The 17,282-nt window shown below is 40.0% G+C and overlaps 1 protein-coding gene across 4 annotated transcripts; it reads left to right on the top strand.

Moving 5' to 3' along the window:
• Positions 1-9,500: 9,500 nt before the first annotated feature.
• On the top strand, positions 9,501-17,180 carry LOC136959192 (tropomyosin alpha-1 chain-like). 4 transcript variants are annotated; one of them, XM_067253455.1, is made up of 9 exons: positions 9,501-9,827; positions 11,284-11,409; positions 14,644-14,777; positions 14,938-15,055; positions 15,201-15,271; positions 15,397-15,472; positions 15,665-15,727; positions 15,842-15,911; positions 16,157-16,345. In XM_067253455.1, the coding sequence occupies exons 1-9, from the start codon at positions 9,714-9,716 to the stop codon at positions 16,237-16,239; spliced, it is 855 nt and encodes a 284-aa protein (XP_067109556.1). In that variant the 5' UTR covers positions 9,501-9,713; the 3' UTR covers positions 16,240-16,345. The 4 variants fall into 4 exon arrangements, with proteins under 4 accessions (XP_067109556.1, XP_067109555.1, XP_067109557.1 ...); XM_067253454.1 differs by lacking the exon at positions 16,157-16,345 and adding an exon at positions 16,787-17,180 and having other exon boundaries at positions 9,507-9,827; XM_067253456.1 differs by lacking the exons at positions 9,501-9,827; positions 11,284-11,409; positions 16,157-16,345 and adding exons at positions 13,598-13,909; positions 16,787-17,180.
• Positions 17,181-17,282: the final 102 nt, after the last annotated feature.

The following is a 17,282-nucleotide window of genomic DNA, read 5'->3' as shown; positions in this document are numbered from 1 at the left end:
TGAATTATTTCAATTTGCCACAAAGCGTGCAACGTCGGTATTTATATAAACTCGAACTCCACATGTAAATATATTACCTTTCTTCTATTGGTCTAAACCTGGACAGGGCGTGTACAACCTTACCCAACTGGGACAATGTCAACAAATCGCATGCCTGCTTTGTAACACAGCATGTTATTAGTCAAACTTGGTAAAAATGCATGAATAGGTAATGTAACTTTTTAAGTAATCTTCCAATGAATTAAATTTCTGCTGTGTAATACAAAATATTGTTCGTTTCGTCAAAGTTTGTAAACATGTATAAATAGGTCAAATAATCTTCTATTGTATTAAATTAAATACAATTAAATGAATCCGTGATTGGATGTTTAGTTACATATTCAAACAGACATTCTGATCTCCTGCCAGGACCTGTACTTGGCAGGGAGACAGAATTAGCCAGTGCGTGCATCACCAGAACTGGCACGTCACAACAGCAGTTTTCCATGTGACACAAGTCAAGGTCTTAGCTATTAAAATTGACACAGTTGATTATAATATAGAAAAATACACCTGCCTTTTCTCATAAGTTGCAATTGAACTCAAATGTATTATATTTGTGAATATGATATGGTTATAAATAATCGAGAAAAGCAATGTTGGCCAACTGATCAATGGCTATGAAATGCTAGAATTTGCCACGGCTGCTTGAAATCACTATTTGGAAATGTGGTGCTGCGGTTGTTCAACCGCTGCATATTTCTATCGCTGCATATTTCTACATATTCCCTGATTGAGTTCTCTGTGAACCATGAAATACCAAAGAGAAACTGTGCATCCTTAGCTGTAGACAAAACCCAACTAGACCATACAAGGTGAGTAATAGCATATGGAGTACCCTAGCAAATGTTTGTCTAAATCCTATGGATCATAAACTTTCTTTTCTAATTTCCTGTCCCTGAAGGTGAAGTGGAAGACATTCCTTACACTTCCAAATCAACCAATGAAGCCAAAGACACAGCATCCGCCCACAGACACCCATTGACGTAATATTCACATAATGTCAAGTGTTTCCAGAGCGTAACATATGTGTTTCTGATCTAGAAAGCTCTTTGAAGATCTCCACATCCGAGTAAGAAGAAATCAGTAGGACATGACACGGGTGTATAAATCTAGTTCATGAACAGGTTCATACTGTTCTACCAGTTGGTGTGATGGCTGACTCATACAGTTTTTTCCGATTGCTTAGACACAAAAATGTCAAATAACACACAGTTAGTGAAAGCTGACACTCAAGGAGCAAAACAGCAGCCCAGATCTGCACAACTATAAGCCCATTCTCAGCCTCACACTATTTGCAAAATACTACACACAGTGTTTTGCAAATCACTAAATCAAATCACTTTTCTACATTAGACACAGAAATATAAGATTATGTCACTAACAGTAATTGCCTTTTCAAGACACTGCCTTGTAAAATGCCACACGTGAACGAATGGATCAAACACGGGCGTCAGGTGTACAAGCACTAAAGTGCATAATTGTAAACATACCAATCAGGTGTAAGCCCCATACTGTATTACGTAAGTATAGCATTCTAAACTATGGCCCTTGCCCCAGAGTAATCATTGCACTATAGTAACTTGTGTTACCATTGATATTCTTTGGCAAATTCTTTTTCAAATTCTTTTTTCTCATCTGGAAAACCCTTTGAAACCATGTAAGAATATTTACCAACATAAGTCTTCATTATTACAGTTTTTTTCAAATGCTTATCCTCTTTTTTTCAAAACTTAACACACAAATCCAACAATTGCACACACAAAATGCAAAATGCCTCACTTCTCTTGCAAAATGAAGCACTGCATTCAAAATATCACAAACACGTCTCAAAAGCAAACTTTTGTATCATGTTGCAAACACTTTTACCATTATATTACATTTTTGGGTATATCATATACACACAGTTATTCAAAACCTAAAGCTCTTCTTTCATGAGCTCCTATGTAAATTTTTGTACAAGATTGAAAGTACCGTTTTTTCCAATTGCTTAAGCACAATTTTGAAAACAGGGCTCACGTTGTCAAAACACAACACACAATTCACACAACTAGACACACAAGTAGCTGAACACCTCAAATCTTTTGCAAAATGAAACACTTTATTCAAAACTATACAATCATGTATAAAAAACAATTTCCGTCACCGTATGCCACACACATGGTTCATAAAATTGGATTATGTTTGAACCAGTTACACACTGCTGTGCAAAATTTAAAACACTTTTACACTAACTATTCTTTTCTAATTAGATATTGTTACAGTAGAGTACGAAAAAGTACATGAATATGTTGACCAAACACAACACACAAGACCAGTATTGCACACTAATATTTATGGTATTTCTCCACATTGTATGCATGTCTAAGTACACTAAAGGTTGCATTTTGTACAGAAAATAAGAACATATTTTTTCAAATTGAATACTGTAAACACAGCAAATAAATTTGTGGAGACAAAAGAAAGCATACAGCAAATGAAAAACAGAAAAAAAGAATTCCTAAGCATCATCTCTTCGCCTAGCTGGATCGGGCCAGAGCACTTCGTCCACATCGCAGGCTACGTTCTCTCTCGCCAGACAGCGAGGGAAGAATCTTCTTGAATGGCGAATCCATCCTTGCACAGACCCTGCATCAATTTGGTTGCATGCCTCCTCCACGGCTTGAATGAGGGGTATCCTGACATAGGGCTGGAGATCGTAAACCTTCCACCACCATGCAGAGAAAAACTCCTCAATGGGGTTAAGGAAGGGAGAGTATGGTGGAAGGTACTGAACTGAAAATGATGGGTGCTGTTGAAACCAGTTTTGGACCAGAGCAGATTGGTGAAAAGATACATTGTCCCAGATGACAACGTATCTCATCTGATCTGCCTCTATCTGGTCTTCTGGTGTGACAATGTCATGTAGTTGGCTCTGCTGTACCATACACAGTGGCAGGTCATTTTTGGTCCTTAAGACGACTCGAGGTTAATACTGGGATTACCTCCTAATTTAACTACACACATCAACATTGTGGGTTGTTTTCTGTGTAAAACGTTTTCGAAGATGTCATTAGTTTTACACATTGTAAACCGTCACGGTATTACGTCACGCAAAAATACCTCAACCTAAGGAAAGCTCAGAGAATGTCAAGAACATATTTTGTCACGGTTCTGGTGTGAAAACATTTGTATGTGGTGCTGTGATTGTGATTGTCCATTTGCAAAACAGAACATAGCACATTGTAGTTTACAGTAGGCCTACTGTAATACGTATAGGCCTTTTGATGTATACATGTACATGTAGGTTTTGTGTGAAGTGCCTTTGCACTTTACATATATAGTCAATACTGTAGTAGTTTGTTTGAACAAAAAAGCATCTCTAACTACTGTGTCCACATTGAACACACCCGGTGAAAAACCCATCACTTACCTCAACATATTCATGACGCAGGGTTTTCACTCTCTCCGAATTTCTTTCAAATGGCACTTTGTACAATTGTTTCATCTGAACATTATGTTTTTTAAGGATTCGTCCCAGTGTTGATATGGAGACCTGATTGACATTACTGAAAAGGGCTTGTTTCAAGGGCTTATTGCATTATTGGCTAAAACCATGTTTATTATAGCTGTCTCTTGTTCGTCTGAGAATATTTGGCCCCTTCCTCCATGATTTTGGCGGGCCTCAGTCCTATGTTGAACAATAAAAATTTTACTAAATGTCACAGGCCAGACTTCTAGACATTGTTTCAATCATGGACTGCAGTGAATATGTACAAAAAAATACTGATGTAGTGCATATAGGCTGCATTTTACTGTACTATAGACAGTAGAGAAAAGTAGTTCTCACCTGTGCTCTTGGCGAAATGTCCGTATTACTGATGCAACACTATATCGGCTGAGGTTGGGCTGAACTCTCTGTCCAGCCTCTCTCAATGTTGCCCCATGGTTCACAACATGGTCAACCAATGTTGCTTGAATTTCATTGGATAAATTTGGCCCTCTTCCTTCACGGCCTCCAGGTCTACCTCTCCTCCTCCCTACCTCTCTTCCTCCACGGCCTCCAGGTCTACCTCTCCCCCTCCCTACCACTCTTCCTCCACGGCCTCCAGGTCTACCTCTCCTCCTCCCTACCTCTATTCCTCCACGGCCTCCAGGTCTACCTCTCCCCCTCCCTACCTCTCTTCCTCCACGGCCTCCAGGTCTACCTCTCCCCCTCCCTACCTCTCTTCCTCCACGGCCTCCAGGTCTACCTCTCCCCCTCCCTACCTCTCTTCCTCCATGGCCTCCAGGTCTACCTCTCCTCCTCCCTACCTCTCTTCCTCCACGGCCTCCAGGTCTACCTCTCCTCCTCCCTACCTCTCTTCCTCCATGGGCTCCCACTCTCCCTCTTCCTGCAACATTACCTTCCATTTTTGATGAGGACAAGTACACTGATCTGTTGCCTGTATGTTTACAATTAAGCACCTAGGTGCTTGCACACCTGACGCCCGACTTTGATCAATGGGTTCACATGTGTGGCATTTTTCAAGGCAGTGTCTAAAAAAGGCAATTAAGTGACATAATCTAAAATTTCTGTGTCTAATGTAGAAAAGTATGTTTAGTGATTTGCAAAACACTGTGTGTAGTATTATGCAAATAGTGTGAGGCTGAGAATGTGCTTATAGTTGTGCAGGTCTGGGCTGCTGGTTTGCTCCTTGAGTGTCAGGTTTCACTAACTGTGTGTTATTTGACATTTCTGTGTCTAAGCAATCGGAAAAAACTGTTACTAATGGCAGAGATGCTGAAAAATTGGGAAACACGAAAACAAGATTGAAACCAAACTAGTTTTTTTTACTGTAAGCATTTGTGGTTGTGAATACAGTATTACACATTACAAAAGAAAGAGTGTAGTAGGACAGAAACCAAACCTAATTTTGCAAAAGGTGATTACGGAATGGTGCGTGTGTGTGCCATGAACTGTAGCATACAGTACTATTTTCGACAATATTGTCAGAATGTCTTCTTACAGTCACTGTACTGTTGCACAGTATGATACAGTAATCCATCAAACTGTGACCAATCATGCAGTGCACTGCAGTCAATGGATGCATGGGTGCTAAAATATATGTTTGTGTATAGTATACAGTGTGTTGTGCTGAAACAGCTGTTATGTGTACATTAGAACATGTGTACATTACAGTAGATTGTTTCATACCTGTTATCATTTTACAAAGGTTCAAATGATACCCACCACTGTAAATCGACTCAAATTAGGCTATTTATAGGCCTATTCTAAAGCCATGATTGGTTGGTATTGAGTAAAGCAATGAGTGTTTGCACATGTGAGGAGTTAGTATAAGGCACTGATGAATTAGTGGGGCATTTTGATTGGTTGTGTTTGAAAAAAAATAAAAATAGGAAAAAAATAGGAAATCACGATGCTTCCTGTTTGAATTTTGTGTGTTACATGGAGAATTGTGCGATGTGTTTTGCAAAAAGTGTTTTCTGAAATTGAAAACTGAGTCAAAGGCCCAAAATGTACGTATGGTTTTGCAGATTTGAGGTGTGGTTCTGGTTTTTGAGTGTCAAGTTTCAGAAATTGTGTGAAAAGTAAGGAATTTGTGTGTAAGCATTTGAAAAAAACTGTAATAAACATTTGTTCAGAAGTGTGGACACATCAGTGTTTATGTGCTCACATGAGACATAAGGGCGGTGTGTGGGTGTGTGTATGGGGGTGTGTATTGGTGTGTGTGTATTGGTGTGTGTTTACTGGTGTGGGTGTGTGTGCTGCTGTGGGTGTGTGTACTGGTGTGGGTGTGTGTGCTGGTGTGTGTACTACAGGTGTGGGTGTGTGTACTGGTGTGGGTATGTGTGTGCTGGTGTGTGTGTGTGTACTGGTGTGGGTGTGTCGAAGACATCCACCACCATTGCTAAATAGAAGCAGCCAGTCTTTCTCCTCCCAGTGGGAACCACTTATGAGCTTCCTCCACATACACACACACACTCACTTTCCCTTATGTCTGCACTCAATCACAGCACCACATACAAATGTTTTCACACCAGAACCGTGACAAAATATGTTCTTGACATTCTCTGAGCTTTCCTTAGGTTGAGGTATTTTTGCGCGTGACGTAATACCGTGACGGTTTACAATGTGTAAAACTAATGACATCTTCGAAGAAGTTTTACACAGGAAACAACCCACAATGTTGATGTGTGTAGTTAAATTAGGAGGTAATCCCAGTATTAACCTCGAGTCGTCTTAAGGACCAAAAATGACTTGCCACTGTGTATGGTACAGCAGAGACAACCTCCTAAATAATCTTTGGAAAGATTTGGGAGTAGGGCTGACTTCAGGAGTTGTAAACTTCAGGAGGCAAGGCTTTTCTTTCTGTCCTAGAGCGCCCTCTGCTTCCGAGACAATCAAAAGGACGAAGAGACACAAGCTGCAACACTCTAAAATAACAGGTCATATTATTTTATGGAACCTTACACCCACATGCATTCAATTGAGAAGAACAAGCTTCAGCAAGCTTAAAACAAGATACGGCTTCTCTGGAGATATCTTTTCAAAATGTCTTAGGCGTTGTTTTTCAGTTGTGAAGAGGCAGTTTATTCAAGCCACCCAAGTGGTCCGTGTACGTGCTGTCTGCTACTCAACAGAAGAGGTCGCAAGCAGCCAACCTTATGCTGTCGGGCAGATGCACGCTACTTTGCCACTTCGCTTTCTGTTGAACTCTGCTGAATCAGAAGCAACTTTATGATTGACAGTTGGCAAAGACAGAGGGGTAGTGTAGACAATACTGGATGTGTATTCCTACTGTGTATTCCTACTCTGGAAGAACAACATGATCTAAAAAAAAACCTAATGAAACAATATTTCGGTACAGAAATAAGACGATGTTAAATCAAAACAAAATGTGAAGCTCCTTAACTTTCCTTGGTAAATTATTGAATCAATTATTGTTCTACAGCTTAAGCAGGTAAAAAACAACAAACCATAGTCCACTTTGAATAGCGTTACTTTATGGTAAATGATCAATTACGATTACGGTAAATGTAGTCCTAGAGTAAGAGAAACATCAAATATCGCTTCATATTGCAAAAACTAACACCCCCACCACCCACCAGCCTTGTTCCACAGCCTGTAAACAAATATAATACACACACACACACACACACACTGAATTTTACTTGTCTATTCCCATAGCCTTTGGGATGTAAACTTAGCTCTACATTAACTCTACTCCCAAGACAACCCAGCAGCTTTTGGGGGAGTTTTTACCTTAAAAGGAAATCTGTTCCTCTCTCTCCCTCTTCCTCTCCCTCCCTTTCCCTTTCCCTCTCCCTCTTTGTCTCTCTCTCCCTGTCTCACTTTCATTTATGCCTCTCTCTCTGTCTTCCCTCCCAATTTTTCTCTGACTCTCTTTCTGACTTTCCCTTCCTCCCTCCTGGGAGCATCAACCCCAAGTGTGTACAATGTGAACTCTAAGACTTTAGTCTCTCAGTAAAATCCTTACCCAAAACCATAGGTATTGACTCACTCTATGCAGTAGCAAGTTTGCTTGGACCACTTCGCAAGACATTTTGTGGTAATACAGTATCTGTAGTAAATCCTTTCTGCAGGCTCATCCGTAGTGTTTAGCAACAGCTACAAAAATGATGCAAGTAGTAATAAACGGCATGTCTTGAGAATCTGAGTGAGCCAGAGTTGTACACTAAATGAATTAAAAAACAGTTTACTACGCTGTAAACATAAAGGCTGTTTCCTGTAATTTCAGGTCACTTGTTTTCAAATAAGGGCCTTCGTAAGGAAGTAACCTTTGGAAAGAAGGATGGAGCATTTATTGGTCGGTTTATATATACTACAAAGACAATTACACAATTACCCACCTTAAGAATGCCAGCCAGGCATGCTCACAGCTCTGAATATGTTTTTACCAGGACACATACCGCCTAAAGGCCATCCTTTCAGGATATCGAAATTTGAAGCAAACATGGCTGTATTAATATTTTATTTGAATACAAAATTTATATATTTACATAGTTTCAGTGAGCTAGTAATTGCACACAAAATTGAATACTGAACTTCAAAGCATGAGCTGACCATAAGTCTGGAGGGTTGATGAACAGAGGCTGCAAGGTGAGACATTTCTCACTCTTACAGGGCTTATGGGAAAACACTGCTCGCACTATCATGGGAAGGGATTTACCTCAAATCTGCGTCGGCTTTATACCTTGACTTTCCTCAGCAGTGACCTCCATTTAGAAAAGGTTAAACACAACTGGTGACCTGTGTGTACCACTAGTTACAGCAGAGATTGACAGGGGAACAGCCTGTGCTTAAGAAAGGTTAAAAATTCACCTTGAGCGAACAATTAGTGATAACTTGAGACATTCTAATGCCGCACAAACGTACGGCTGGGAATTACTTTGTCTATCTTTTAACTGAGCATCAAATTATTTCAAGTTTATCCCTTTGGGTGTTAGTTGATATTATCGCTGGAAGAATCATAGCTTGATTTTGAGCAGACTTTATTTTTAGTCAGAGCAGCTGTTGTGTGTGTGTGAGCTGTTAGTGCAGACAAACTGGCCCTGGGGCCAGTTTACAGTGATGTCAGGGTATGCATCCACAGTATCTCCTCACTGTCGTATTACCTCATAGTTTCTATTCATAACTAACAAACCAAGAAAGCAACCACATTATAAACTTGTTTTATTGTGGGAGAAAAGGTTAACCTATACATTCAACAGGTCAGGGTCACATCCTATCACAGTGATAACCATGAAATCCGTGATGATGAATTCACACCTAGTATAACTCTCCTTGGTGAACAGGGTAATATATAAGTACATTCACACTGATGGAGTGTGCAAACAGAAAGCTATTTCCTCATATTTTCCTTGGCTGGGTCTTTTTCCATACATCTAATTTTCATTCTCTTGTAGAAGGAAAACTATGTCCCCCTCTAACCAACACTGTTATTAACATACGTTTTGAGCATTCCACTGCACAAAGGATAGCTTGGATAAATCAAAAATCCATTCCAATGGGCAAAGCAGGAATGTTTCCTCGATTAACAGCTACTTCATTCTGAACTCCACACGCTTGATGACTTGCTTCTGTGGAGATGTGACTGACTCACTGCCTTATTTTCAAGTCCCTCATGACTAACCACTCATTGCTTTGTGACTACGATCATTCTTTTTCTCTTTTCCATGTCCAGTCTAAAAAGGAAAGAAAGGAGAAGGGGATAGACTTGGCCAGAGTCTCCAAGTACACCAAGCGTCTCCTCTGGGAGCCTTTGGTGGTTTAGATTAAGGGGGAGGAGGGGCACAGTCCTTTCTGGGGCTAGCCAGGTTGGAGGGAGTGCTCGGCGGTGAGGGGAGGAGGGGGTGGGGGTTGATGCTGGGAATGAGCTTACACCGAAGGGACTGGAGCTGGCCTCCAAAAACCTCCCAGCGAAGTTTAAAAACCACTCTGAGTTTACTGCAGGGTTTCATTCGCCCCCTGCCCGGCTCCTGCTCTCAGTCTTGTTCCCTTCCTCTGCTCTCCCTCTTTTCTGAGCTGCTGCTTCACCTGCTCCGGAGAAGCCCCTGTCAGACTCCAGGAGAAGAAACAAGACTCGCTGTACTTCTTGCTTTGAGAGCAGACCATTTACCAACCTTTCTCTTCCGTTTTTTGTAGTCCCTGAAATACCCCCACAGAAACCATGGAGGCCATCAAGAAGAAGATGCAGATGCTGAAGTTGGACAAGGAGAACGCTATCGACAGGGCCGAGCAGGCCGAGTCAGACAAGAAGGCAGCGGAGGACAAGTGTAAGCTGGTGAGTGGAGCTGGTAAAGGCTGGGTTGGAAAGATGTCTTTATCTACAGATATCTGTATCTATAGAAGTCGAAAGGTTTCTCTATATTAAAGATTTCTATCAAACCTGTATTAAAGAAGTATATATCTACAGATGCAGCAGAGGAAGCTTGTGCCCTTTGATCATATTATCAGAACATGTATTTTGATTGATATTCAAGAACTAGCAAGGGATTGAAAAGTGTGGTATAAAATCATACATGAATGTTACAAACATGTGTGCCAAAATGTAGTTTCAAATGACATACCCACAAATATCTTTAAATCCAGAAAAATAAGGTTAACAAATGTCATTTACCAGGCCCTGACAAGTGTCATTTATACCAGTCGACCATCACAAACAGACAGAGCATCATGTTTGGTGAATGGAGGGTTACAGGGATGGAGGGAACCCCACAGGGAGATACAGAAAGAGAGGAGGCCTGCCTTGGTGTTACCCACAAAGCACCAGGAGGATTAGACCTAGCAATGCTGATGGACCAGGAATAAAAACACAACTATTTCAGCTGCTGCTCTGCAGCCTGCTTTGGTGTAAGTTACAAGACTCTAGGGTCCAGCCCTTCTGACCACCACTTATCTGTCTGCTTATACTTCTGGAACATTCCAAAGCAGAAACACCACCAAACTGCCACCATGCCCATATTTAGTCAACTGCATTCTGACAGGGCTAAAACTTAACGGCTGTGATCTATCATGTCACATTTTAATTATTTAATATATATGTTGATGTCTGTTTATGATGCATCTTATTGGGCAGCAAGGAAGGTCATGTAAACAGACAATTTGATGAATCCAAACTTTTGTTATTACTGGGAGATGACAGCACAATGAAGGCATGAGTGGTATTTCAGAAAGCAAGGGGAGGGGTGAGTGAGGTGTGGACAAGCAGGGATCAACATTAAAGCAACTGGCAGAAATCCTTTCTAAGATAACTAATTCTCCTTGTAAAAAATGACAACACACAAGTAATGGTTGTCACTTGCACCACAGCACCCACACAACACCAACAGCCATTTTGGACATAGTCTGAAGGATTATGTGAACCTATTGTTTTGATGTCACAAATCAAATAGGCCTTTTTCCTCATCATCCCAAAGAAAGTTGTTGGTGGGCACTATAATAAAGAGCACCATTTCCTTTTCGACCATTCATCAATGAACGTTATGAAGATGCCAGGTAGAGTTGAATCAAAGAATCAAAAATGCTAATAAAATCCATGTTTAATTTCAAGCTTTAAATATCTTATTAAAAAGTTCACAAGTTTACAAAGCATTCAGGTGATTTTAAACCCTTTTAACCCTTTTAACCATGGAAAGACTTCGCTCTTCTAAATGTAAACACATCAAGGAGAGAAAAAGAGCTTTGTTTCTCTCTTGAATCCCTTTCCTGACCCTCTACTTTGGTTTTATGTTCTCCAGCTGGAGGACGAGCTCCTGGGCCTGCAGAAGAAGCTCAAGGGCACAGAGGACGAGCTGGACAAGTATTCGGAGGCTCTGAAGGATGCACAAGAGAAGCTGGAACTGTCTGAAAAGAAGGCAACCGACGTAAGTTAATACATATTAGAGCAGTGGTCTAGTCTAGTATGAAGTACTGGACATAATGTCAATTCACCAAGCCCCGTCCTCCCCCCGCCCATGTATTATTACCAATTTTCTAGTGAGCATGTAAGAAATAGTCATGGGCATACAGCATATAAAATACATTTTCACTTTCAATGTCACTTGTGTACAACATTCAAGACAAATTCCAAGGGGGCGATTGACTGAGATTTGTTCATTTAAATGTCCTTTTCTTTGATGCCCAGAAAATATTGATTAAGTATTGCAACTAACTACAACCAAAACAAACTACCCTGACACTCTTCAGTTTTTCACAGATGGCATTAGCACCGATTATTTGTGATAAGAATTGTGGATGAATTAGAAATAGATCTGAACTGTGATCTTTATAAATAACTAAAAACATTACCAAATCTTCCATAGACAACAAGCTATACAATACTACTGTGTATATCAAATCAAATCAAATGTATTTGTATAGCCCTTTTTACAAGCAAGCATGTCACAGAGGGCTTATATGCATATATTCATCTCTCTATTGACCTTCCAACTATGGAAAAAGCAATACTAGAAACAATACTGTAGAAATAGTATATTCATTAACAGATCTAGTGGATGCAACTGTATACTTTTTAACATTTATGGATTCAGTTGTGTGTACTGAGTGAATCAAGCTTGTACAATGGGATATTTTTCAGTAGAAAGACAAGAGTTGGCTAGGTGTGTGGCAGTCCAGGAATCTCAGGAATCTCAGGAATTTGGCTAAAACAAACAGGGAAACCGCGCACACTCCGGTGTCTAATGAAACCAATGCTCGTGGTGTTTCTGGTGAAAATATCACAGACACTCACACACACAAACCCCTTTGTTCTGTTCTAATTCAGAAAACTTTAAACTGAAGCTATAAAATGACAAAGAAACCAAAAGGCTATGATAGACCATGTCGGCTATGATGGATGATCTTGTTAAACCAGGCCGTGCACTCTGCAAAGATCAAACTCACACAGACTCCCTTTTCTACAAAGACCACAGTAGACATCAAACTCTCCTCAAACTCTCTCTTTCTCTTTGGGTTTTCATAGGACCTGACAGATCTGGGTACAGTGCATGTGTAGAGATAGTTAGAACCGGTATGGGCTCTGACTGCATTCCCTTGAAAACCGGTTTGGGCTCTGACTGCATTCCCTTGAAACATTCAGCCTCATGCGTAACTTGAGCTTCGTCTCTGGCTGAGAGTAGATCTAATCACTGATGGACTAGATTCAACCTAAAGCTCCATGATTGAAGGCTTTCCAACTGTAGTCAACTCAAAGGGCTGTTAAAGATTGATTTCAGTGTTTATGTTCTGCTGTATCTCCATGTTTAAGCAGACTAGTAAATAGACTGAAAAAAATAAAAATAAACATTTAAAAAACAATCTGTCACTTGATCTCAATTCATTAGGCCCTAATTTATGGATTTCACATCATATAAATCCTTAGATGTTTGCCTGTATGGATAGATACTGGGATAATTAATTTAATCTCATGACATTTTTGTACAGTGTATTACAGTCATGTGTACCTGCTGATGCCCACAAGGTGACAATAAATAGCATAGTATTCTTTACATGCAATATCCAAGCAACATTACCTGACATTGGCTTTATTAGGAGGGTGATTTTGTATATTTTCATTCAATTATACATCATCTGTGATTAATTTCATTAGCATGTTTTGATGCTTAAAAAAATGGGTTGTGACAAATCTTCATGATAACACATTCAGACATGAGAGAGGAAATAGGGAGCTCTCAAGGAATGTGTTACAGTCCATTCTCTTCCGGTCATGTCAGCAACTAAATCAATTTACATTCCAGCTGTGTGAGAACCAGGCACTACATGCATCTGGATGATAAAGCAAGTAATAGAAACTGGCCTTTTTTACTGCACGTTCTTATCAAATGTACACTACTTTATGTGCACATATAAATGACTGTATTACAGACCCACACGGACAAAAGTGGGCCATACACCTTTCACATTCCATATATGTCCTGAAGAGAAGAACCAGGAAGGAAATTTCATTCTTGCTGAAAAACCTCCCCCTCTGTAATTGTGATGTCATCTGGGACCGACTTCTTCCCAGGATTGGAGGACCTGCCCATAAACTTCCTGAAAACTCCCAGCCCATTTACTTTGCTAAAGTAATCTACTTCCTTGAAGTCTTCACTTATCTTGTTGGCTACCATTGGAAGTTCTTTCACTTCATAAACTCACTGATTTGTTTGACTGAATTATTTTTCGTTGTAGTCAACTTTTTGTGGCTTAAGTTTTTTTTAATATCAAAGTTGTAGCCTACTTTTTTTGGGGTAGACTTTAAACTTGAATTCAATGGAAGCGATTAAACGGAAAATCCAAGCTCTTCAACAACAAGCAGATGATGCCGAGGACCAAGCATTAATTTTACAGAGAGAGCTGGAAAGAGAGCGAGAACAGCGCGAAAGTGTGAGAAACCCAAAATGCATGCATTTGTACATGTAAACGTAGACAAGGGACCGAGTAACACTTTTGGACCTTTGACGATAAGTACAGTAGGCCTACGTCGCTAATCATGCATATAAAACGCAAACTCTGCACGTCTGACCGTAGTCCAATGGGTGGGTGCCTCTTGTGGCGCCTAGATATTTTACAATTTTACGTGAAGTTTACGTTGGAAATTAGTGAAAGTAAATCATTTGAAAGTCATCTAAAGACCTAAACGTGTGGGGTTTCAATTTTTTGTTGTTTTGTATTGACATTTTACATTCTTTGACAGTTGTGGTGCTTTGCTGCCTAAGCACGATAAAAAAAATGTGGTCTAATAACCTACACAAGGTCGAGAAGTCTGTAACATAGTGTTTCTTTTGCACCGGAAAAGGGAGCAGACATACACTATCTACAAATTTAGCAGATGACAAGGCTCACAGGAAGTCTGAAAAGTTGCCCTATGATAACCTAAATTCAGGCTTTGTTCAAAATCTCCTTGGGGTATACTAAAAGTTCCCAGGCCACCCGTATTCTACTAAATCGACACCAACAGTACCTTTTGATTGATTGAATACAAATTATTCAATTACTTATTTCATACTATACTTTTCACAAAACGTGTACTATGAAAACATGACATTAGCTGTGGATGTGCATCCCTGACATTCACTAACATCAGCCCTTGAATCCCCATCCTCTCTCCAACCCCACAGGCTGAAGGGGATGTGGCCGCTCTGAACCGTAGGATCCAGCTGGTGGAGGAGGAGTTGGACCGGGCCCAGGAGAGACTGGCCACAGCGCTGCAGAAACTAGAGGAGGCAGAGAAAGCAGCGGATGAAAGCGAGAGGTCAGAAAGGGCCAAGGAGTCCAACTGGGCTCAGTGTGCTGGTTTGCTCAAAATCAAAAAGATGCTCCCTAAAAAGACTTAGTGATTTGTGGTCATCATTTCCTAGTTCCATAGATTATCGTGCTTCTTGTTGACCCTGTGTGATTGTATTTTTCATCAGAGGCATGAAGGTTATTGAGAACAGAGCAACGAAGGACGAGGAGAAAATGGAGATCCAGGAGATGCAACTGAAGGAAGCCAAGCACATCGCAGAGGAGGCGGACCGCAAATACGAAGAGGTAGAGCACACCAAAAATGCACAGTACTCATGCGCAGAGAGAAACCATTCAACAGATCAATGAGTAAACAATACAACCATGATTGTTTTATAATGATGTTGTTGTCAAAGAGATCCCATTTCAATGATGGGGCGCTTCCTCATAGGTTGCCCGCAAGCTGTTCATCCTGGATGGGGAGCTAGAGAGGGCGGAGGAAAGGGCTGAAATTTCGGAACTGTAAGTGAAGTGTCAATAATCATGACACTTTGTATCTGTCATTACCGTCCATGTTCACCCGACCAGGAGATAATCTGTCAGAAGTATCACAAGCATTTATCTGGTTCTGCTCGCTTGTTCCACAGGAAATGCGGCGATATGGAAGAGGAACTGAAGAATGTTACCAACAACCTGAAGTCTCTGGAGGCTCAGTCTGACAAGGTCAGTATTAAATTGCACTAACATTTACTGTTTAGTATATTTACAATGGTAAACAATGTTATGCAGTACTTATCAAAGAATGTACTGTTTTTCATTGTTATATCTTCAGAAAGATGTGTCTAAATGGCATTGGTCCATCTATAGTTCTGCATTTAACCACCCTTTAAATAATCTATTACTTTGTCTCTGCAGTACTCTGAAAAAGAAGACAAATATGAAGAGGAGATCAAGGTGCTCGGTGATAAACTGAAAGAAGTAAGGACAAATATATCTGTAATATATATCACACACGCACACACACACAGTAGGCCATGCAAGACTATATAGTACAATATACAACACTTCATTAGCTCCATGCTCTTCCTGTAGGCGGAGACCCGTGCAGAGTTTGCAGAAAGGACTGTGGCGAAACTGGAAAAGACTATAGATGACTTGGAAGGTAAACTTGTCACACCTTCTGACTTTCTCTTAACTTTTTTCACTTCTTGTGTTTCGAAATAGACAAATAACTATTTTAGTTATCTACCCCATTTATCTTCTCATTGATGATCTCTGATAACGCTATTTTCCCTCTTGTCTTTCGGTTTCTCTCTTCCTATCCCCTGCTGTGGTCTCTGCTGTTTCCTCTGCTTCTGTGGCCCCTCTATCTCCAACCTCTCTGACCTGTTGGCCTCTGACCTCCAGATGAACTGTATGCTCAGAAGCTGAAATACAAGGCTATTAGCGAGGAGCTGGACCATGCCCTCAATGATATGAATACCTTGTAGATGACCTTTCAACCTTCATCTGTCACGTTACTCTTTTCCTCTCCCAGCATTTTTCATTTCTTTTTTCTGTGAAAACAAAAGCTTCAATAAATGTCTTCCTGCTCTATTTGGTTCTACTCTTCTGACCTTTTTAGTCCTACTCATCTTGCATCTTTAATTGAGAAAATCTATCTAAAAGCAATTCATGTTTTGAACACACACTGTTGCAATGACAAACACTACAGATTCTAACAGTAAATAGCAGTCATATTGTTTGAGTCAATATCTGTCAACACAAAACCTTGAAAATGTGTTTAGTTACCAACTAACAAAACTGTGCTATTACATATATGTTGGATGCTACTGTGCTGTATTTTTACAGACCTCTACATATTGGGTAGACCTGGCATGATATGCTTGTCACTTTTGTGCAACATGCTGACAAGCGTATTGTGCCACGTCCACCTAGGCTAATGAGGTCTGTAAATATTTGGTTTAGTGAGATGGTGGCGTTATACTGCAACTCGGATCCATGTCATGTGAAATCTGTATTCAACTTACATTACAGAAAATCTATCCAGCGCAAAAGAAGAAAATTTGGGGATGCAACAAGTCCTGGACCAAACTCTACAAGAGCTAAATAGTTTGTAACAAAGAAGAATAAAAGGAAATTGTGTCTCAAGACCAAAGAAGAATCAACATTCTATGAAGAAAACATTCCATGAAAAGTTTTTTCAACCACTAGTTGCAATGGATTCCTCACTGCCCTGATTAATATCTTGATTCTAATATTCACACCATCTTTTTGTTATTTATGTTTTTGATATACTTTTCCCAATGCATGAGAAGGCCCAAGCAGAAGTATAATGTCATACCAATAGTTTAAAACAATACAGGATGCAGCATTTCAAAATTGTGTAGGAAATTATGTATAAATTAAACAGCTGAGAGTCTTATTTGTATATATGGTGTGGAAGTATTTGAAAATGTGTTTGACTTTACATTTTATAGGCCTTTTTTATTATACCTTCATTACACTCGGTTTCTAAATATAACATTTATAC

The sequence above is a fragment of the Osmerus mordax genome, chromosome 16 (assembly GCF_038355195.1).
Source record: "Osmerus mordax isolate fOsmMor3 chromosome 16, fOsmMor3.pri, whole genome shotgun sequence".
Taxonomy (NCBI): domain Eukaryota; kingdom Metazoa; phylum Chordata; class Actinopteri; order Osmeriformes; family Osmeridae; genus Osmerus; species Osmerus mordax.
The sequence above is the reverse complement of the archived record's forward strand: the minus strand, read 5'-3'. Positions and strand labels throughout refer to the sequence as shown.

Bases quoted from the DNA above. Each gene is read 5' to 3' on its own strand.
- LOC136959192 (XM_067253454.1), top strand. From the start codon at position 9,714: ATGGAGGCCATCAAGAAGAAGATGCAGATGCTGAAGTTGGACAAGGAG. The intron at 14,778-14,937 runs GTCAGAAAGGGC...ATTTTTCATCAG, and splicing joins GCAGCGGATGAAAGCGAGAG to AGGCATGAAGGTTATTGAGA. The intron at 15,056-15,200 runs GTAGAGCACACC...GCTTCCTCATAG, and splicing joins CGGACCGCAAATACGAAGAG to GTTGCCCGCAAGCTGTTCAT.